This window comes from Coregonus lavaretus (assembly GCF_964263955.1).
Source record: "Coregonus lavaretus genome assembly, chromosome: 4".
Taxonomy (NCBI): Eukaryota; Metazoa; Chordata; class Actinopteri; order Salmoniformes; family Salmonidae; genus Coregonus; species Coregonus lavaretus.
In genome coordinates, this window is record NC_139991.1 from 52,426,542 (window position 1) to 52,450,004 (window position 23,463).

The following is a 23,463-nucleotide window of genomic DNA, read 5'->3' on the forward strand; positions in this document are numbered from 1 at the left end:
AAGACCCATCCATTGATGAAATCCAAAGTATGCACTGCAATTTTTTCCCTGCATGCATTAAGAAGAAACCCTATGTGAATGTATTAATGTCCATGGGCCTCATTTATCAATATTGCATAGAAACTATTCTAAAATACTACTTAGAACTGAATTTAGAATGGTCATATGCCTAAAAAGTGTGATTTATCAAACAATCCTACCAGCGTCATATGCACACCAGTAGGAGATAACTATTGATAAATTCCAATTTGTTCTCAGCCTCGGTGCTCTTGCAGTACCTTGGCTGTTTGCATTTCGAAACGCCCCTAATTAACCATATATGGTCAAAATCATCCCTTTAAAGCCTGTGGGGTATATACAACGCCGTACCATGAAATACAACCGCACAACCAAAAAAAGCTACAATGTTTTTTTGACTGAAATAGAAGTGCAAGTGTCAGAGATTGAGTACAACCAAAAGGTTTTATTTGGCTCGCTCAGTTGTGGCTTGACCAGTAAAAATAAAAACATACCTACAAAGAGAGGACCATTAGGACAAATGAGTAGGCAACAATCCACAGCCATCCATCCTCAACAGAGGTCTCCTTTAGGCCAGCCTGGTCTCATAGACTAGATGTAATATAGTAAATGTAAAGCCGGGACACTCAAATTAGTATGATATGTTATGTTTGGCATGGTTACATAAGACAGATTGTTACTTAAGGCAAAAACTAAAGTAGCGTGGTTGGGTGGGCGTATAACGCAAACGTCTGGCAACCCAAAGGTTGCGAGTTCAAATCTCATCACGTACAACTTTAGATTTGTAGCTAATTAGCTACATTTTATCATGTTAGCTAATTCCCAACCTTAACTCTAACCCTAACCCCTAGCCTAGCTAATGCTAGCCAGCTACCTAACGTTAGCCCCCTAGCTAGAATTTGTAACATATAGTACATTTTGCAAATTCGTAACATGATACTAATAGTAATTCGTAACATATCATACGAAATGGATGATCGACATCCACAAATTAATACATACCATATGAAAAGTAACATATCATACTAAATGGAGTGTCTTGGATTTATGCACAGAATAATACGAAATGCTCTAAGACCAGGTTGCAGCTGTAGGTGTATAGGCCAACATTGCTGTTCTGCAGAATGAACGAGTCGTGCGTTCCACCTGGCCACCTTGCCAGCACATTCAGCAGCAGCTTTTCCGCATCAAATATTTCTATCACCTGCACATAAAGAGTGGAAGCCTTTTCTTTTCACATAGTTGAAATCGTTTTGGGATGGGGATTTTATGGCGATTTGAGTGCCGTCTATTGCTCCATTCCTATTTGAGGACCCATTGATGACATCATGGCAAAGAAACCCCTCTTGACTTCAACCTGTTGTGCGATTGTGTATGGAAATGGTATGTGTTACTGTTCGTTTAGCTGAGATGGGCTGTGAGATGCCGATCGGCATGCTCCGACTGTTGCATGAATTCACAATGGAAATACAATGAAATCTAAAATGTATTTAATTATTACTCTCACAATTTCACACATTTTCAACATATATTTACCCCATTCTACTCTTGACAAGGAGTTCCCTTATTCCACCACTTGGCCCTGTGCATATGCATGGTCATGGCTGTGTGTAAATCTACGCACTCTCAAGCAACCGGTCATATTGACAAATCTCACACTTCCCACGCATGGTTTACGCACAGATGTGTGCCTATACATGATTGATAAATGAGGCCTCGTGTTTAACAGGTTAACATTGCCTCAGAACAGTAGGATTTCTGGATTTCTCCTACTGTTGCAATTCATGTACAACAGACCAATAACATGAAGGTTTTCCAAGATGGCTTATTTTCAGTTTATCAGGCAGACACACCTGGAGCATTGTCATGGCCTGAGGCTCCTGCCAATCTTTTGCCAATCATTCACATCTTTACAATCTGACTTCATCTTAATAGTCTGTTGTTATTCAAATAAATGAATAGGAACCATTTTCACAGAAAATACATACACATAAGCATTATCACATTAACCCAGGTCCTGTATCAGCAATAACATAAAATGACATATTTGATGAACCCATGTCTCATAAGAAGGGCCCTTCCTTTATCCTTACCAAGTGACCTGAACAAGAAAAACTCTGGGCCCTAGTAGGCCTGGAAAAAGGTGATTCCCAAGCAAATTATTTTGTATGTATAAATGATTTATGAATGTACAAATGTTCCTGTTAAAGCTACCAATCTGGATCCTGAAGAGACCAGCCCAGTCTGACAAGGTTAGCCCCATCTGTATTGTCTGTACCCCTCACTGTGTTACCTATTGTCACATCACATTCCTGTCTGTCATCCACAACAGTGACATTAAGGAGCAATGTGGGGGTCTTCTGAAACATCCTGTTCTTTATTGAGACACTCCAGGTTGACCGCGGCTGAAGATGTCACTCTGAAAGAGAACAAAACGACCCAGAATTCCTCCATGTGCCACCGAGAGAGATCAAAAAGTTGTCTTTGTCTACTATTAATTCCCTTTATGCCATTCCTATTACCACAAGGGCATATGTGACTGGCAGCTCAAAGAATTGGGATGGATAATTGAACTAAACTCAAAAAGTCTAATTGGGATTGATATAAATGAACTATCATAACCTTCTCTGTTCTCAGAAAATAATTGTGATACTTATAGTGAAATGTTACAGTAGTGTTAATCTTTCATGGAGATGCAATCAAAGTATGTTTATATAAAATTACATAAAAGATACAAGAATGCATAACAAAAATGAGCATATTGACATAATTTTGATGATTTGTCAAACTGTATGTGCCTTCATGTGTAATATGCTGTTGTATAGCACCCTCTTGAGGTTATAATTGCACACTGCATATAGACCATATGGAGCAAACAAGTAACATTTTGTAATTGCAGATCCCTTTCTAATAGAAATAAACAGGAATCTCAACATATCACAGAAAATTCAGAGGTGTAGGTATGTCCATGTGAGTTTTAAAGGGAATAAAATAATTCAGAGACAAACATTATCACTCTTCTTCACCTGTCTCAGCAAGGAGCATTGACTTCTGAGGTTTAATTAATTTTGTTAAGTTGAAAGTGCACAAATATGAACTAAAATACTTTTATGTAAAGCAAATGTAACAAAGAAAAGGACTCAAGCAAGTTCCCTGAGATTGACTTTTGCCTTCTTGCTAAATAACTGCAAGCTGAAAATGAAAAATGACAGTGCTTGGAAGTAACACATTGTGTCTATGTCCTAAAAAGAGCTATTAAAAACTCATGTAAGAGTCATGTGTGCATCACTTTTGGGCACCTGTTCTCATATGTCCTGGTTGCGTCGCGGTATGATGATCTTGCGATAGGTCCGTCTTTCCGAGATGTTGCGTTTGACTTTGACCACGTGGGGTGAGGCCATCTCCAGATCCAGGGAGGGGCTGGAATGGGACTTCTTCAGGGTTCCCTCCTCCCCCTCCTCATCCACTGTGTCCTTACACACAGCTCTGTCAAACAGGTTGAGCTCGCTGTTTCCCACCTCAGTGTCGACTGACTGGTTCAAACCCTTCCAGGCCTCCAGCATCTGGATGTAGGCCTCGTAGCGACATTTCTGTAGGGAGAGGTGGGGTCAGAGGGATTGTGAGTTAGAGACCAAAAAAGAACATACTCACACACACAAACCCACACCGACACACTCATCCCCCTCTCACACACCTCATGCTGCAGGTACTCCTCTCTGACTCGGTGTTCCTCCAGCTCCTTGGCCTTGGCCCTGCGGCTCTCAGGGAGACTCTGCTGCAGGTAGGCCAGGTCCTCCTGGAAGGACAGCAGCATGCGAGCATGGGACTGCAGCTGTCTCTCCTGCAGGGGGCAGCAGAGAGCCAGGCTCAGTGAACAGGCTCACAACACACCAGGTAGAAGGTGTCCCTAACCACAGATCTAGGATCCCTAAACACAGATCTAGGATCAGATTACCCTACTTGCCTCAGCACAACTATAGCACATACAGTCTCAAAGTACTACTATACCCCTAAATATCACAATTTACAAAGATGAAGACAATGCACTAGATTAGAAAACAAAGCAACAGGGACTCTGGGGAGTGAACCAAGAGTGCGAGAGTGTATGGTGAGTACAGTACCAGTTTGTGAGCAGACTGGGAGGCAGGCAGGATGGGTCTGCAGAACCTCCTCTGAGAGCCCACGGCAGCAGGGAAGGGAGGAGAGGAGTGCAGGGCTGACACCAAGTTAATACGGTTGATCCATGAGTTCATCTCTGCTGTGGAGCTGAGGACAACAATAAGTCCATGTACATAGAATACACTGTATTAGTTAACATATATCTAATATTAGTTTTATATTCTGTATAAGAACATATCATGTGAATTAAAGACAAAGTCATGGGATTATTGGACTGTTGCATCCTGATTCATTTGTTTGTTCCTTCACACCATCAAACATATTAGTCCCATGCGTAACAAACGTAGATTCACAATTCCAATACTACATATAGTTCCTGTCTCTCTCTGACACAACCGCTACCATACACACACACAGTAGACTCACGAGGCCTGGAAGAGGAAGACCCTCCAATCGGCGGTCTGCAGACGGAAGACATGTGGTCTCTTGGTGTAGTCTGCTGCCCGCTCTGCCAGGGCATGGTGCACACTGACCACCTCCTCTGTACTCTGCCACTCTGCCATCTTATACTCATCCTGTGGGGGTGGGGGGTTGGACAAGGTAACAAGCAGTGAGGGATTAGTGTGAAAGGCATCCTGGACATTATCAAGAGGCTGTGCAATGGAAAGTATGGAAAAGGAGGAGTTGACAAGAAAGAGGAGGAGGAGGAGATGACTTTAACCTTCTGTAAGTAGAGGACCATTCCCTTCAGCACTCCATTGAAGGTCTTCCAGCTTCTCTTCCCCCAAGGAGCTGTCAGACACAGTTACATTACATCACTCCTGAGGTCAAAGGATTCTTCTCAAACACACTCACACACTAAATAATTTAGTCAGACTGATGAATCATCAAAAGATTAATCAAAACACTATGATGCTATTGTACACGGTTCATTGCCCTGACATTTTAGTTCCTATGTTTTTGTGCAAACAGTGTCACAATCCAACTCACTGCGTTTGCCATCGATGTCAGCGTGGGTCTTGCGATTGAGAAAGCCCTGTTTGAACACTGTGGCCTTCTTGTCATGAGGCACATCTTGGAACGGGTTGCTCTTGGAGCGCAAGGGTGCGTCCTCTTTAGCGTCCTCCGCCAACAGCATGGAGCTCTTCAGTTCCTTCTCATCACTGCACAGGGCATATAGAGAGGGGAGGGGAGGAATGAAGAAGCAATGGAGATTAAATAAAAGAGGAATTAAAATATGAGAGGTGAAATGAAATCCAAATATATTGGGGAAAGCAACAGGAAGGCTTACAGTATGTACATCAGCATTGGGGACAAAGGGATACTGAACAGCTGGTGGTAAATAGTTTAGAATAATGTTACCCACTTCCTTGTTCTTAAATCAGACTACTTACACTGCCCATTCCAGAGGCTCGTTCTTAATGGAGTTGTAGAGAGCCTGAGAAAGAAACAAGAGAAAGAAGGACACTGAAAGGACACTTAAGTCTTACATAAGGACACTTAACAGTCTGTACTGAAATATTGAGTAGGTGTGGAATGAGGAGTATAATCTTACCTTTAACAGCTCCTTGCTGAAGTTCTCACCCACATTCATCCCATCCAGGTTGGAGATGAAGCTGGACACAGACATGGCTTTACCCACATTCTGAGGACAGACACACAAACATGATGTTTAAATGTGTACATATCCCACAACACCATTTCCTTTCAGTGAAAGTCCTGAATATCTGCATGTTTGCCACAGTATTTCATCACTGCAGTGGGGACTCACCTGTCCATGCAGATCAGAGTTCAGAAGCATCACAGCACAGGTGAGTGTGAGTACTTCTCCTGAAGAGGAGAAGGTGTGAGGGTTGCACTGCTGGAAGCGACAGGAGAAATGCTGCAGTACTCGCTCTCTCTCCTGGGTCTCACCGATTAGCACCACCACCCTCAGGAAAGACCTGGGAGAGGCGGGCAAAATAGAGGAAGTAGAAAATGATTTATCAATGGAAGATGTTAATTTAAGAGCATTACTTGTTACTATTATAGTGAACTAGGAGAAATCTCATTAGAAAGTGTGAAGGACTTACCTCAGGCCTTGGTCCAGACTCTGACCGGTGAAGTCAAAGAACTTGAGGTACTCCTCCCCAACAGCTTGGCTAAAGACATTGCTGAATTAGAGAGGGGCAGAGAAACAAGGACAGGTCAAGTTCATGATTCAAGGTGACACATTCTGAGAAAAAAAACTCTGAACATACTGCATAAGACCCATGTAATGTAAAGTTTGGCCACTCCGTGTTTTGCAGCCTTTAGTTCTTACTCTTTGTCTAGGTGTTTGACCACGTCTGTCTTGTGGATCCCATCCAGCCTGTAGAGTCTTTCAGCCAGCCTGCAGGCCCTCTCCCTGTCCAAACCTCCACCATTCATATGGACCACCACTGGTTCTGAGGCCTCTGTTTGCTGTACCTGAGACTCCAGTTGCTCTCCACTTCCTTCCCTGGGCAGCAAACATGAATCCTCTGTATACTCTTTCGGTTCCAATTGTTCTACCTGCTTGGAATGCTCTGTCTGCTCATCCTCTTCTGTCAATTCAGTCAGTGCAGTCTGCGCTGGCTGTTCAATCTCTGAGTGTTTCTGCTCTTCTGTATGGTCTGACTGTTCAACAAAACGTAGTTCTAACTGCTTTGAATGTACTGGTTTGTTATCTGTCTGCTCTGACTGTTCCGTCTGCTCTGACTGTTCCGTCTGCTCTGACTGTTCCGTCTGCTCTGACTGTTCCGTCTGCTCTGACTGTTCCGTCTGCTCTGACTGTTCTGTCTGCTCTGACTGTTCCGTCTGCTCTGACTGTTCCGTCTGCTCTGACTGTTCCGTCTGCTCTGACTGTTCCGTCTGCTCTGTCTGTTCCGTCTGCTCTGACTGTTCCGTCTGCTCTGTCTGTTCCGTCTGCTCTGTCTGTTCCGTCTGCTCTGACTGTTCCGTCTGCTCTGACTGTTCCGTCTGCTCTGACTGTTCCGTCTGCTCTGACTGTTCCGTCTGCTCCGACTGTTCCGTCTGCTCTGACTGTTCTGTCTGCTCTGACTGTTCCATCTGCTCTGACTGTTCTGTCTGTTCTGACTGTTCCGTCTCCCCTGATTGTTTTGACTGGTCAGAATCCCTTGAGTGTTCCATCTGCTCTGACTGTTCCGTCTGTTCTGACTGTTCTGTCTGCTCTGACTGTTCCGTCTGCTCTGACTGTTCCGTCTGCTCTGACTGTTCTGTCTGCTCTGACTGTTCTGTCTGCTCTGACTGTTCCATCTGCTCTGACTGTTCTGTCTGCTCTGACTGTTCCATCTGCTCTGACTGTTCTGTCTGTTCTGACTGTTCTGTCTGCTCTGACTGTTCTGTCTGTTCTGACTGTTCCGTCTCCCCTGATTGTTTTGACTGGTCAGAATCCCTTGAGTGTTCCATCTGCTCTGACTGTTCCGTCTGTTCTGACTGTTCTGTCTCCCCTGATTGTTTTGACTGCTCAGAATCTTCGGAGTGTTCCGTCTGCTTTGATGGTTCTGTCTGTGGTTCCATCTGCACTGAAAATTCTGTCTGCTCTGAGTGCATTGTTTGCTCAGAATGTTGTGTCTGTTGCAATTGTTTTGATTCTAAACATTCTGTCTGCTCTGACTGTTCCGTCTGCTCTGATTCTTTTGATTGTTCTGAGTGTTCTGCAGGTTGTAAATGGGCGTCTTCAGTTTGCTGTTCTTCCTCCCCTGACTGATTTGAATGCTCTACCTGGTCGGACTCTACAAGTTTCTCAGACTCTTCTTGCTGCTCTGTTGTCTCTGTGTTGTCTTTGTATTCACTCTGTTCTGTGTGGTTAGGCTCTGACTGCCCACTGTGTTCAGACTTCTCTGTGAGTTCTGACAGTTCTTTCAGTTCAGCTGGCTCAAACAGGTGCTCTAAGAGTTCTATCATCTCAGATTCCCCCTCACTGTCTGACTGTTCCCTCCCCTCTGACTGCTCGGTCTGTTCCGTCTGCTCGTCACAATCTCCATTATAATCTAAATTAGTTACAGTCTGTTCCTTCTCCTCCTCCTCTTCCTTCTCCTCATAGTTCGTAGAGCTTGATCCTTGCTCTGAACTGATCAGTATAGTTAGCACTCTGCCAGTCTGTTCCTGTTCCTCTCCCAGTACAGAGTCTAGACTCTCACTCTCACTCTCACTATCCAGCCCAGTCGCTGACTCTCCTGTCTGTACAGGGCTAGGAGCTCGGTCAGAGGGTGGGATAGTCTCTTCTGTCACAGGCTGTCCCATCCCTTTCTCTGTCTCTGGCCGTGGAGAGCTTCCTAAAAGAGAGTCTGAACACACAGACACCCATATTAACATTGACCGAGTTACTCTGTACTTTATGAAGTAAAAGTGGCATGAGAAGTCAAAAGCATTTGAAAGGGTTGCATCTATCAGAATATGTCAAGAATTATTCAATGAACTGTACAAAATTAAAATTGGGGTGGAACGATCAGTGTTTAGAAAAATGCAAGCTGTATGCTAATATAAGTAGCAAAGCCCATGCCCCGCCCACCTAAGGATCTCTCCTTTTCAGACATCTATTTCCTGTGTTTGGGGGGTGCAAAATCCACTTGTCACTTAAATCATGTCGCTGGATTGATTGCTTTCATTTTACTCAGGTGACTCTTTCCCACTCTTGCTTGTGTCATTGTTTTTTTCCCTTAACGTAACGACTGCAAAAACATGTGTAATTACCCATCAAACACACTCCGGTAATGGCTGAAATGAGCTCAATACATTGGCTTTCCGTTGCATCTATAAGAATGCTTCGTCTGAGATTAAACGCACCGTCTCGACACTTACATCACAAGAAAGAGAAGAAAGTTAACTTTATGTTGATGGGTGTTGATTTTTTGCGCAATTGTAAAAAGTAATGATTTAATACAGTTGAAATCTTTACAAATTAGATGCGCTGAAATAAAAGCAACTTCAGAAAATGAACACTTGGATTAAAGTTAAATTATGTCTGATTTCGCAAATAATGTAAAGTATGTATTGATAGGTGTAATTTAGAGCCAGGCGTTTTGATTTTAAATCGCATAGTATCCTTCTCTTGACACACTTGTTGAATTATGCAAGAATACATGACAACAACAGTAATTAATAATTAATGAGGCAGTCTAGCCACAGGTATAAGAGACAGGGCAAGTTTTTGGTGGTTGCAGCCCAGTTCCACCCCTTTATATACATTTTGTCATGTATGCAAATGAAAACAGTGTATACAGTGCATTCGGAAAGTATTCAGACCGCTTCACTTTTTCCACATTTTATTACGTTACAGCCTTATTCTAAAATGGATTCAATAAAAAAAAATCCCAATCAATCTACACACAATACCCCATATTGACAAAGCGAAAACAGGTTGACATTTTTGCACATTAAAAAAACAAAAAAAAAACGAAATACCTTATTTACATAAGTATTCAGATCCTTTGTATGAGACTCGAAATTGAGCTCAAGTGTGTTTCAATATGCTTTGCGTTGTAGTCACGACAGACAAAGATATATAGTTAAGCAAACTTTACTAGGCATGTTGTCAACCCGCACATTCATACAGTAAGTCCCAACTGGTTTCCGTTTCCTGTGTAACATCAATACGAGTAACATCAATATTGCTACATGTTCTCTTTATTTTTTATTTTTATTTTTATTTTTACAACAAAGGCAGACTCCACCTAACTTTGGCTTGTAGTCCATGTCTGCAATAAACTGGAACGTGAACTGAATGTTTGTTTACTGTCTCTGACTGTCCATTAATTATTATTATTTTTACCTTCCCACAAAGTCTTTCAGGTGTATAGGTCTTCGGATGGCCCTACCAGACCTTGTGTGGGGAGTGTTGATTACATCAGGAGGTGCTTGACCTGAGATGTTTGGATCTACTTGTTGAGGTGCAGCGTCCACCTCTAGGTTGTGTTCAGCACCCTGCTGGGTGTCAGCTGGTGCTCTGTTTACTGGCTCTGTGCCAGGCTCCTCAACAGTGGGGAAATCCTCCTCTATTTCTCTGCTCTTCCTCAGGTGTCGCCTGTTCCTCCTGAAGACTTGTCCCTGTTCTGTCTTCACCTCATAGGACCTTTGCTCCACTGGTCTGACTACTGTGGCCCTCTGCCACCAGTGTTTCTGTCCTGTGATTGGCTGAACTCTCACCCTGTCATCTCGATGCAGCTCTGTGAGATCCTTAGCAGAGGTGTCGTAGTACTTCACCTGTTTCTGCTGTCTTTCTTTGAACTTCTCCAGCTGACAGTTTGCCATCCCCGGTCTCAGAAGATTTTCACTCATTATAAGTAGTGTCTTTGTACGTCAACCCATGAGCACCATTGCAGGGCTGCTGTCTGTTCCTTGTGACGGGGTATTTCTGTGATCCAGCATGGCCAGGTATGGGTCAGCACCTGCTCTCTTTGCTTTTGCCATCAGTCTTTTGGCTGTTTTCACTGCCGATTCCACTTTCCCATTACTTTGCGAGTATCCTGGAGACTATGTTTTGTGTGTAAAGTCCCAAGCCTTGCTGAAACTTCGGAACTCGTCTGAAGAGTACTGGGGACCATTGTCTGAGTAAAGGATGTCAGGTATCCCATAGCGTGCAAAGTGTATCTTCAGTTTTCGAATGACCGTTTTCGACTGTGTGTTCTCCAAATGGTCCACTTCCCAGAAGTTGGAGAGATAATCAACTGTGACCATGTAGTCTCTGTCGTTGAACTGGAACAGGTCAGTCCCTATTTTTTCCCAGGGACGCTTTGGTGCTTCATGGGGCCTCAACGTTTCTTTCTGCTGCTTCATACCCCATGCTGTGCAGGTACTACATTGTACTATGTATGTTCACAGCTGTGCATTCATGCCTGGCCAGTAGACACACTCGCGAGCTCTTCTCAGACATCCCTCTGTTCCTATGTGTGAGGAATGGATTCTCTGCATTATCTCTGACCTGAGGGCAGTAGGCACAACGACTCGCTCACCTCTGAAGATAACTTCATTTTGCACACTCAGCTCATCTCTGTTGTGAAAATACATGGCTACTTCCAAGGGTACATGTCCTTTCACTTCAGGCCACCCCTGCAGGATCAAATTTTTCAGTGTCTGGAGCTCCCGATCCAGCTCAGTGGCTCTCTGGATGTGCTTTAGTCTCTTGCTTGACACAGGGAGGTAGTGTATCATATTGATTGATTCCACTTCGACCTCCACAGGGCCTCTGTTGTCTTGTTCTGTGAGGTATGCCCTGCTCAGGGTGTCGGCCAGAACCACATGTTTTCCGGAACGTATCGGAGACTGACCTCATAGTTTTGGAGTCTCATGAGCATGCGTTGTAGTCTTTTTGGTGCGCTGAGGAGAGGCTTTGTCATGATGCTCTCTAGAGGCTTGTGATCTGACTGCACTTCCACAGTTCGTCCATATGTGAATTGGTGGAACCTCTCCATGCCAAACACCACTGCAAGCAGCTCCTTCTCTATCTGTGCATACCCTTTTTCAGTCTCTGTCAGGGCTCTGCTGGCGTATGCTATTGGTTGTCCTCCCTACATTAAGGCTGCTCCTAACCCACTCTCTGAAGCGTCACACTGTAGTACAAGCTGCTCTGTTGGGTTGCAGTATTTCAGCACAGGGGTCTGTGCAATGGCATCCCTGATTTGATTGAAAGCCTGCTCATGTCTCTCTGACAACTCCCAAAGTGAGTCCTTGTGTGTTAGCTGTCGCAGTGGCTCGCAGAGCTCCGTGGCGTGGCTGCAGAACTTGGCTAGGTAGTTTACCATGCCCAGGAAGCGCTGCACCCCCTGCACATCTGTAGGCCTAGGCATCTGTTTAATGGCTGTCACTTTTCCTGGGTCCACTTTCAACCCCTCTGATGTTAGCAGGTGGCCAATGTAGGGCACTTCCTTCAGCCTGAGCTGCAGCTTCTCCGGATTCAGCTTGATATTGAGCTTCCTACATCTGTCCAGGAGCATTTTCAGGTTTTTGTCGTGGTCCAGAGTCGCCGCTTCATCGTTGTCTCCTTCTCCCACAATCAGGATGTCATCTGCAATGATTTTGACTCCTGGAAGACCTTCCATTGCCTGGTTCAACTTCCTCTGAAAGATCTCTGGGGCTGGACTGATTTCAATTGGCATGCGCAGCCACCTGTAGCGTCCCATGGGAGTAGAGAACGTGGTGCGATTGCTGGATTCCTCCTCCAGTTCCACATGCCAAAATCCATTTTTTACATCACAAACAGAGAACACGCGTGCTCTGTTCAGATCAGGCAGCACGTCTGCAATAGTGGGAAGTGGGTAATGGCTCCTCTTGAGCGCCTTGTTGAGAGGTTTCGGATCAATGCACACTCTTAGTATTCCAGACGGTTTCTTCACTACGATCAGGCTGCTAATCCAATCTGTGCTTTTTTCAACTGCTTTTATCATCCTTCTTTTCTCTAGACCACTGAGCTCCTCTTTAAGTGGTTTATATAGTGCTACTGGCACTCTTCTCTTTGGCAGCTGGACGGGCTCCACTCGTTCATCCACTTCCAGCTTCAGTTTGCCGGATAAGCATCCATCTCCCTGGAATACATCAGAGTACTCTTGTTTAATTTGCTCTTTAGTCCAGGATCCTGTTGTTTTCTCGATGGCCAGGATGTTGTGATGCTGCACAGTAATCAACTCCATTGCCTGGATAGCCTTACTGCCTAGAATGGGCCTGTGCACATTCTTGTTGACTACGATGAACTCAACTCGGTAGGTTTTCTTATTGCGTGGATTGATCACTTTAAGTGTAAACTTCCCCAGTGGCGTCAGAGTACTCTTGTTATACATCACCAATACCTGACTGCAGGGCTCTAGGTGACTGGCTTTTATGAGGTTTGCAGGGATAACATTACAACTAGCACCACAATCTAGCTGAAATCTGACTGACTTTTTGTTGACCAGCATGGTTGCAAAACGAGCTGCATTGGGGTCTGTGGTTTTCTCCTGCACCACGTTGATGCTCTCTGACTTTGGCCCTAGTGTGATGCAGAAAACATCCTCATCGCTCTCTGAGTCAGCTAACGCATTTTCCATTGCCAGGACTCTGTTTCTCTTGCTGGTCCCTGCACTTTTGCAAACCGTAGAGAAGTGATTGTTTTTTCCACAGGTTTGACATTTTTGTCCATATGCAGGGCATTTTTCCTTTTTCCTCTCATGTGTCCGTCCACAGTATCTGCATTGTATAATGCTCTGTCCCTCTGTAGGGTCTCCTCTCCCTCTCTGTCTATCTTTCTGTGTTACTGCATGCACTGCTACAGGGCCCTGCACATTTATGACTTTAGCTCTCTGTCTGAACTGTTCTGCAGCTCTTCCAATCTGTATGCATTTCTCTAAACTGAGATCAGTCTCTCTGAGTAAGCGCTCTCTTAAGTGTGGGTCACATGTGCCACACACAATCCTGTCCCTGATAAGAGAGTCTGTGATTACTCCAAAGTTGCAGGTGGCCACTAGAGTCCTCAATTCAGTGAGATATTTGTCTAAACTCTCATCTTGGCCCTGACTTCGCATGAAAAAATTATATCTCTCAATTGTTTCATTTTTCTTGGGATCACAAAATGCATCCAGTGCTGCAATTACTTCCTCAACAGAGATATTGTCTTTTGTACTGCCCACACATAGAGTCTCACAAATCTCTCTGCCTTTTCCCCAATGAGATAATACAGTAGCTTCACTTTGTAATCCTCAGGTTTTTCTCTCATTGTAAGAGCCATGTACAAATTGAATTCCTCTTTCCATCTTTTCCAGTTCAGTGCTAAATTACAATCATCAAAGTCTATTTTTCCCGGAGGTTTCAGTGCATTTTCCATGGCGATTTATTCGTAGAATGGAACGTTAGCTACTCACAAATCTGCTTGTATCCAATAGCCAGCTAGCTATTGGATACGATAGCTAGCTAACGTTAACGTTCGGCGCGATGACTAGCCTGTAAATGCGGCACTTTTTCAAACTGCCGCCTGGGATGTATTCTTCCTTTACATCGATGAGATCCAGGTTCTTTTGAGTACCGCTGCCACCATGTTTTAATATGCTTTGCGTTGTAGTCACGACAGACAAAGATATATAGTTAAGCAAACTTTACTAGGCATGTTGTCAACCCGCACATTCATACAGTAAGTCCCAACTGGTTTCCGTTTCCTGTGTAACATCTATATGAGTAACATCAATATTGCTACAAAGTGTATCCTGTTTCCATTGATCATCCTTCAGATGTTTCTACAACTTGATTGGAGTCCACCTTTGGTAAATTCAATTGATTGGACATGATTTGGAAAGGCACACACCTGTCTATATAAAGGTCCCACTGTTGACAGTGCATGACAGTGCAAAAACCAAGCCATGAGGTCGAAGGAATTGTCCGTAGAGCTCCGAGACAGGATTGTGTGGAGGCACAGATCTGGGGAAGGGTATCAAAACATTTCTGCAGCATTTAAGGTCCCCAAGAACACAGTGGCCTCCATCAATCTTAAATGGAAGAAGTTTGGAACCACTGAGACTCTTAGTAGAGCTGGCCGCCCGGCCAAACTGAGCAATCAGGGGAGAAGGGCCTTGGTCAGGGAGGTGACCAAGAACCCGATGGTCACTCTGACAGAGCTCCAGAGTTCCTCTGTGGAGATAGGACAACCTTCCAGAAGGACAACCATCTCTGCATTACTCCAACAATTAGGCCTTTATGGTAGAGTGGCCAGACAGAAGCCACTCCTCAATAAAAGGCACATGACAGCCCGCTTGGAGTTTGCCAAAAGGCACCTAAAGGACTCTCAGACCATGAAAAACAAGATTCTCTGGTCTGATGAAACCAATCCTGAACTCTTTGGCCTGAATGCCAAGCGTCACGTCTGGAGGAAACCTGGCACCGCTCATCACCTGGCCAATACCATCCCTACAGTGAAGCATGGTGGTGGCAGCATCATGCTGTGGGGATGTTTTTCAGCGGCAGGGACTGGGAGACTAGTCAGGATCGAAGGAAAGATGAACGCCGCAAAGTACAGAGAGATCCTTGATGAAAACCTGCTCCAGAGCGCTCAGGACCTCAGACTGGGGCGAAGGTTCACCTTCCAACAGGACAACAACCCTAAGCACACAGCCAAGACAACACGGGAGTGGCTTCCGGACAAGTCTCTGAATGTTCTTGAGTGGCCCAGCCAGAGCCCGAACTTGAAACCGATCTAATATCTCTGGAGAGACCTGAAAATAGCTGTGCAGCGACGCTCCCCATCCAACCTGACAGAGCTTGAGAGGATCTGCAGAGAAGAATGGGAGAAACTCCCCAAATACAGGTGTGCCAAGCTTGTAACGTCATACGCAAGAAGACTCGAGGCTGTAATCGCTGCGAAAGGTGCGTCAACAAAGTACTGAGTAAAGGGTCTGAATACCTATGTAAATGTGATATTTCCGTTTTTGATTTTTAATACATTTGCTAAAATTTCTAAAAACCTGTTTTTGCTTTGTCATTATGGGGTATTGTGTGTTGATTAATGAGGAAAATCCATTTTAGAATAAGGCTGCAATGTAACAAAATGGGGGAAAAGTAAAGAGGTCTGAATACTTTCCGAATGCACTGTATATGCAAGTGAGGCACATATAATTTTATTTATTTTATCACAAAGTATATATTTTTTACCTGATATACAGTGAGGGAAAAAAGTATTTGATCCCCTGCTGATTTTGTACCTTTGCCCACTGACAAAGACATGATCAGTCTATAATTTTAATGGTAGGTTTATTTGAACAGTGAGAGACAGAATAACAACAAAAAAATCCAGAAAAACGCATGTAAAAATTTTTTGAAATTGATTTGCATTTGTCACGCCCTGATCGAGAGAACTCTCGTTGGTTGGGTCAGGGTGTGAGTTTTCTGTTGAGTTCTATGTTATGTATATCTATGTTTAGGATCTAGAATGTGTATTTCTAGGTTTGGCCGGGTGTGATTCCCAATCAGAGGCAGCTGTCGCTCGTTGTCTCTGATTGGGGATCATACTTAGGTAGCCTATTTCCTACGTTGCATTGTGGGATCTTGTTCCGTTTAGGCTTGTATGTGTATAGCCTGAGGACTTCACGTTACTGCTTGTTTTGTTGTATGTTTATTGAGTTAATAAACATGTACGCTTTTCACGCTGCACCTTGGTCCGACCCGTCTCTCAACGATCGTGACAGCATTTTAATGAGGGAAATAAGTATTTGACCCCTCTGCAAAACATGACTTAGTACTTGGTGGCAAAACCCTTGTTGGCAATCAGAGGTCAGATGTTTCTTGTAGTTGGCTACCAGGTTTGCACACATCTCAGAAGGGATTTTGTCCCACTCCTCTTTGCAGATCTTCTCCAAGTCATTAAGGTTTCGAAGGCTGACGTTTGGCAACTCAAACCTTCAGCTCCCTCCACAGATTTTCTATGGGATTAAGGTCTGGAGACTGGCTAGGCCACTCCAGGACCTTAATGTGCTTCTTCTTGAGCCTATCCTTTGTTGCCTTGGCCGTGTGTTTTGGGTCATGCTGGAATACCCATCCACGACCCATTTTCAATGCCCTGGCTGAGGGAAGGAGGTTCTCAGCCAAGATTTGACGGTACATGGCCCCGTCCATCGTCCCTTTGATGCGGTGAAGTTGTCCTGTCCCCTTAGCAGAAAAACACCCCCAAAGCATAATGTTTCCACCTCCGTGTTTGACGGTGGGAATGGTGTTCTTGGGGTCATAGGCAGCATTCCTCCTCCAAACACGGCGAGTTGAGTTGATGCCAAAGAGCTCTATTTTGGTCTCATCTGACCACAACACTTTCACCTAGTTCTGCTCTGAATCATTCAGATGTTCATTGGCAAACTTCAGACGGCCCTGTATATGTGCTTTCTTGAGCAGGGGGACCTTGTGGGCGCTGCAGGATTTCAGTCCTTCACGGCATAGTGTGTTACCAATTGTTTTCTTGGTGACTATGGTCCCAGCTGCCTTGAGATCATTGACAAGATCCTCCCGTGTAGTTCTGGGCTGATTCCTCACCGTTCTCATGATCATTGCAACTCCACGAGGTGAGATCTTGCATGGAGCCCCAGGCCGAGGGAGATTGACAGTTATTTTGTGTTTCTTCCATTTGCGAATAATCGCACCAACTGTTGTCACCTTCTCACCAAGCTGCTTGGAAATGGTATTGTAACCCATTCCAGCCCTGTGTAGGTCTACAATCTTGTCCCTGACATCCTTGGAGAGCTCTTTGGTCTTGGCCATGGTGGAGAGTTTGGAATCTGATTGATTGATCGCTTCTGTGGACAGGTGTCTTTTATATAGGTAACAAGCTGAGATTAGGAGCACTCCCTTTAATAGTGTGCTCCTAATCTCAGCTCGTTACCTGTATAAAAGACACCTGGGAGACAGAAATCTTTCTGATTGAGAGGGGGTCAAATACTTATTTCCCTCATTAAAATGCAAATCAATTTATAACATTTTTGACATGCGTTTCTCTGGATTTTTTTGTTGTTATTCTGTCTCTCACTGTTCAAATAAACCTACCATTAAAATTATAGACTGATCATTTCTTTGTCAGTGGGCAAACATACAAAATCAGCAGGGGATCAAATACTTTTTTCCCTCACTGTATGAGTGCATAACAAAGTGACATTTTACAATAAATGGAATACCTGAATTCCCACCAAAATGCCTGACCTTGTTTTATTCTAAAAATATGGAGCATCTTCATCTATTGTCCAACTGATGCATTTTTTACCTTTTAACAATTTATAACATAAGAGTTAGCCTGTGATTAGTTTGTGAACAATGACTAGGGCCTGCACTCACCATGGTCCTCAAATAGCTGTTGTGCTGAAGCCTCCGCTTCCTGTGTATGTGCTGCATGCTCCTCCACATCTGGGCTTGGTGTATCACATGCCTGGAATTGCAACAGCAGTTGTCAACAATAAACATCGGGCCAGGAAGTACTTGTGATTAAGTAAGACGTGGGTTGATCATCACTCAGACAGAAGGGACCTTGGTCTCAGATGACTGATATGTATAACGGTATATATTCCATCCACCTCTTCTCCACCTATGACTGAAACCTAAATACTGGTGTCTATGAACACAGAGGTAGTGGTATTTTATCACCCTAAATATTATCTTCCTCTTGCACTCTCTCAGACAGACAAACACACACACACACACACACACAGTACCCAATGCTATCATCTCAAACAGACACACAACCACAGTCCCTCCCTGTCGGGCTGACGTACCGGATGGGAGTTTTCACTCTGGTCTGTATCCAGAGGCAACTGTTGCTCTGGTCTATTGTGCTTCTCGGTCTTCTCCTGGACAGACAGCTCTATGTTTATCACTGTCATACAGGATTCATGCTGCTGCTGCTGGTGGAGGGACAGCGGGCTCACAGTCCAGTCCAGACTGGCTGCTCCACTGGAGTCCAGCTCATCAGCCAAGCTGTTGTCAGTCATGGGGAAGGGCGTGTCAGGGGAAGGGTCAGGCATGTCCCACTGCACTGTGGCAAAGGACATAAGGACACTGGGACAGGTCATGGGGTACACAGGTAAAGTCATGGAGTCCCAGTGCTCATCTGGCTCCTCAGAGGTCCTTCCAGTCTGAGGAGAGTTGTCCTCTTTCACCCTGTCTGCCTCGTTCACCTGCTCCCCCATCTCTCCCCACCCAATATCCTCCTCCAGTGGCCTGCTTGGTGGTGGGAGCTCCATAGAGGTCCATGTCTGGCTGTCTGGCTCCCTGAGGTCTGGGAGAGGAGAGCACACCCTAGCCTCCTCCATAACCTCTCTCTTCACTCAGTCCTAAGCAGAGAGATACGGTTCAGCTTAGTTCAGTCTCGTTCCTCTATGCAGGGCAGGGTAACCATCTCGGAATTAGGTCACAATGATGCTGTCATGGTAGACTCCTGTGGTTGGTTACAGCTTCCGGTGCTGCCCTAGTAAGCAAGAACATTCATGTACAATAAAATGACTACACAACATACATTCATCCAAACCCCAGAGTAACTACTGAAAGTAGTGTTTGTAGAGTAGGGTGACCAGACGTCCCCAATTTCCGGGGAGAGTCCCTGATTTTGGTGACCTGTCCCTGTCTAGAGCTGTCCCCGGAAATGTCCCAGATTTGCCTTCAGAAAGAAAAAAGCAACTCTAGAAGTTAAATTGAGGCTGATAATTCAATAATCAAATGCTGTATCCAATCAGATTTGCATGTAAAAATGTCTGTCCCTGTAACAAAATCTTTGAGAACCTTATAAGAACGTTTGATCAGTGATATATTGTGACCACCGCATGAACAACCATGGCCAGAAAGTGTTGCCTCAAACAGCATAGGCTACCAAACTTGGATGATTCTGAAATTACTAAATAGGCTAAGATTAAGAAAACTGTTGAGAGGTAATCCATTTCTCTGTTATAATTAATACAAATATTTGAGAGGCATATAGTGAAAATGTATAGTTAAATATAGTTTCATACAAAAATATACACTACCAATCAAAAGTTTGGACACACCTACTCATTCAATTTTTTCTTCATTTTTACAATTTTATACATTGTAGAATAATAGTGAAGACATCAAAACTATGAAATAACACATATGGAATCATGTAGTAACCAAAAAAGTGTTCAACAAATCAAAATATATTTGAGATTTGAGATTCTTCAAATAGCCACCCTTTGCCTTGATGACAGCTTTGCACACTCTTGGCATTCTCTCAACCAGCTCCATGCGGTAGTCACCTGGAATGCATTTCAATTAACAGGTGTGCCTTGTTAAAAGTTCATTTGTGGAATTGATTTCCTTCTTAATGCGTTTGAGCCAATCAGTTGTGTTGTGACAAGGTAGGGGGAGTATACAGAAGATAACCCTATTTGGTAAAAGACCAAGTCCATATTATGGCAAGAACAGCTCAAATAGCAAAGAGAAATGACAGTCCATCATTACTAAGAGACATGAAGGTCAGTCAATCCGGAAAATTTCAAGAACTTTGAAGGTTTCTTCAAGTGCAGTCACAAAAACCATCAAGTGCTATGATGAAACTGGCTCTCATGAGGACCGCCAGAGGAATGGAAGACCCAGAGTTACCTCTGCTGCAGAGGATACGTTCATTAGAGTTACCAGCCTCAGAAATTGCAGCCCAAATAAATGCTTCAGAGAGTTAAAGTCACAGACACATCTCAACATCAACTGTTCAGAGGGGACTGTGTGAATCAGGCCTTCATTTTACATTTTACATTTTAGTCATTTAGCAGACGCTCTTATCCAGAACGACTTACAGTTAGTGAGTGCATACACATGGTCGAATTGCTGCAAAGAAACCACTACTAAAGGACACCAATAAGAAGAAGAGACCTGCTTGGGCCAAGAAACACGAGCAATGGACATTACACCGGTGGAAATTTGTGTAGTTCCCACCGTAAAGCATGGAGGAGGAGGTGTTATGGTGTGGGGGTGCTTTGCTGGTGACACTGTCTGTGATTTATTTAGAATTCAAGGCACACTTAACCAGCATGGCTACCACATCATTCTGCAGCGATACGCCATCCCATCTGGTTTGGGCTTAGTGGGACTATCATTTGTTTTTCATCAGGACAATGACCCAACACACGTCCAGGCTGTGTAAGGGCTATTTTACCAAGAAGGAGAGTGATGGAGTGCTGCATCAGATGACCTGGCCTCCACAATCCCCCGACCTCAACCCAATTGAGATGAGTCGGACAGCAGAGTGAAGGAAAAGCAGCCAACAAGTGCTCAGCATATGTGGTAACTCCTTCAAGGCTGTTGGAAAAGCATTCCAGGTGAAGCTGGTTGAGAGAATGCCAAGACTGTGCAAAGCTGTCATAAAGACAAATGGTGGCTATTTGAAGAATCTCAAATATAAAATATATTTTGATTTGTTTAACACTTTTTTGGTTACTACATGATTCCATATGTGTTATTTCATAGTTTTGATGTCTTCACTAGTATTCTACAATGTAGAAAATAGTAAAAATAAAGAACAACCCTTGAATGAGTAGGTGTGTCCAAACTTTTGACTGGTACTATATATATATATATATATATATATATATATTCCGCGCAGCTATGAAATGAAAGCCGATCTAAACAGGTACAGTACACCAAAGAGAAAATACCAGTCTGCTGCCTGCTGTCTAAAATCTACTCACCAATACTGGCTACCTGACCAATATATTAAGACTCTTACAGTAAGACATTTAAATTAATAAATTGTATTCATTTTCTAAAACTGGACTATGGTGTGAGATTAACATTCTTTAAATTGACAGAAAGACAAAATCCCAAAATATAGACCAGTGGCAGTTCATGTCCCTTTCACACACAAACAGCCATGGTTCAGTGACAAACAAACCAGAGCCTCTAAAACATTAAAATGTAAGCCAACACTCACCATTCACTTCTGTATACCAAACACTGTTATTTTATTTTATAAACCCTGTTTACTTCTCTCTCTTTTGGCGTGGCACGACGGATGCACCTTGCAATTACTTTTGCTGAAACATTACAGAGGCGCATTTACTTCCTGACCACAGAAGAGCAGCCTCCTCAGAACGAGATAGAGATAGAGATTGAGAGCCAGCGGGTTGGGGTGTGAGCAGGTGTCCTGAATATTAATGTCTACTGCTAACCATGAACCATTAAACACAGCTTGGTAACGATTCATGTGAAGCCTCATATTAAGCCTCAAGTATTCAGAATTGCGCTGTCATAAAAAGAAGGGCAACGTGGAAAAGGGTACAAATACTGGACACCTATTCCCTCCATTTTAAACTTTCACTCCATTTCTGTCTGTTACTCTCTCAGTCTTCTCTTCAATAGTCTACTCACGTCACATAACCGACATCCGGGACAGTGCTTGGCCACACTTCCTGTGTGGGTGCTCATTTTTCATTTCCTGTCAGGGTGCTGGGCTGGTACTCCATCTACCAATAACAAAGAGTGGTAGAAAGTTAGAATGATAAATGGACCGTTTCTTTCTGCACCTCATACTTCCTCATTGAATCTGTCCGATTGGGATTTTCAGATCACTGAGATTGTATAAAGACCCACACGTGTTGTACCAACTCTTTTACTCTTACATTGGAGTCTGGATAAAAACTTTACAGTCATCAACTTTCTTTAGGTATAAGATTTGAAGGTATTCAGGAGGTCATAGGTTCCACTTGAAATATAATTTGAGGAAAATTGTTCCCGTATGCAAGCACAATACAGGCCTATCTATTGTTTGGTGTATTTACAACAATAGTCTCTGTAATTGGATTTGAATGTTGCTGGTAATTAAGTCTTCAGATTTTAAAAGTTGAGGAATAAATGTACATTGATAAGACAGAGATTTCAGTTGTCCTTTAAATTACCAGCATAATTTAGCCAAATTAGGGAAGGAAGTTATAAGGAACAGCGACAAGAAGACAATGGCAAAGGTTTAGCGCAGCTGATGAACCATTACATGAACTTGTGAATGTCCCAGTAATTATGTGGATCTGTTAGTATCCCCTACCAGTGGACCGTTGTATTAGCACACATTTTGCATGAGACTCTAGAGTCTAGAGGTGTTGAAGCAGCCCACAGGCTATCAGAATGGGATGCCAAACTGATTGTAACCACATTGACTCTTAAACAACACAACCAAAGGTGCTACATGACATGTACAAATATGCAGAAATCAAACCACAAACTTGAATGATACCATAAATACCAACAGACTAACATGGTTAAAATACAGTATATTATTAATGTGTGGAAAAACACCAGATGCAAACTAGTCATAGCAGAACACGGCTGAGATCATTAAAAACTCAAACACATTAAATGCACCGTTAGATCTACAAAGTTAATAATGTCCCTAAAAACAACCAAGGTTTCAGAGAGTAACACTTGCCAATTTCGTAGTAAACTTGGATATCGACTTACCCTTTCAAGCTTTCTCAAGGGGTATCATATGATCAGTTAGCTAGTTGTGCTTTAAGTCAGTCTGCTGGGAAAACCTCTTTATTGCTATGTAGACAGACAGTTTACAGCACACGGCGTAATCCCTCCAATGACTTGTCAATCTGGGTGCTGCAGCACAGACCCACAACAAACAAGTCTTACAGACTCTCTCACTCACACAGTGCAAGCCTGGGGTGTCACAGAGAGGACGCATGCAACTCACAAGTCCTGATCCACTCCTCCTCTGTGACAGATACCTCTCATCTCCAGACAACAGATCCCAGACTTCCGCCTCCCTCTGCTCCTCTGCAACACGGATATGCCTGGGAAAGACAGGCGAAGGGGGAGGAGAAGTGGCATGAGAAAGAGCTGAAAGAGGCAACAAGAAGGAAGAAAAGGCAC

At 43.7% G+C, this 23,463-nt stretch overlaps 1 protein-coding gene across 1 annotated transcript; it reads right to left on the bottom strand.

Moving 5' to 3' along the window:
• Positions 1-1,493: 1,493 nt before the first annotated feature.
• LOC311128373 (uncharacterized protein) lies at positions 1,494-23,374 on the bottom strand. The gene is made up of 15 exons (XM_084160489.1): positions 23,044-23,374; positions 21,961-22,055; positions 18,360-19,051; positions 17,926-18,016; positions 6,440-8,447; positions 6,210-6,290; positions 5,909-6,080; positions 5,693-5,782; positions 5,532-5,575; positions 5,128-5,300; positions 4,859-4,929; positions 4,564-4,712; positions 4,140-4,284; positions 3,713-3,859; positions 1,494-3,608 (listed from the first exon to the last, which is right to left on the bottom strand). The coding sequence occupies exons 3-15, from the start codon at positions 18,894-18,896 to the stop codon at positions 3,324-3,326; spliced, it is 3,993 nt and encodes a 1,330-aa protein (XP_084016615.1). The 5' UTR covers positions 18,897-19,051; positions 21,961-22,055; positions 23,044-23,374; the 3' UTR covers positions 1,494-3,323.
• Between the last annotated feature and the right edge of the window lie 89 nt (positions 23,375-23,463).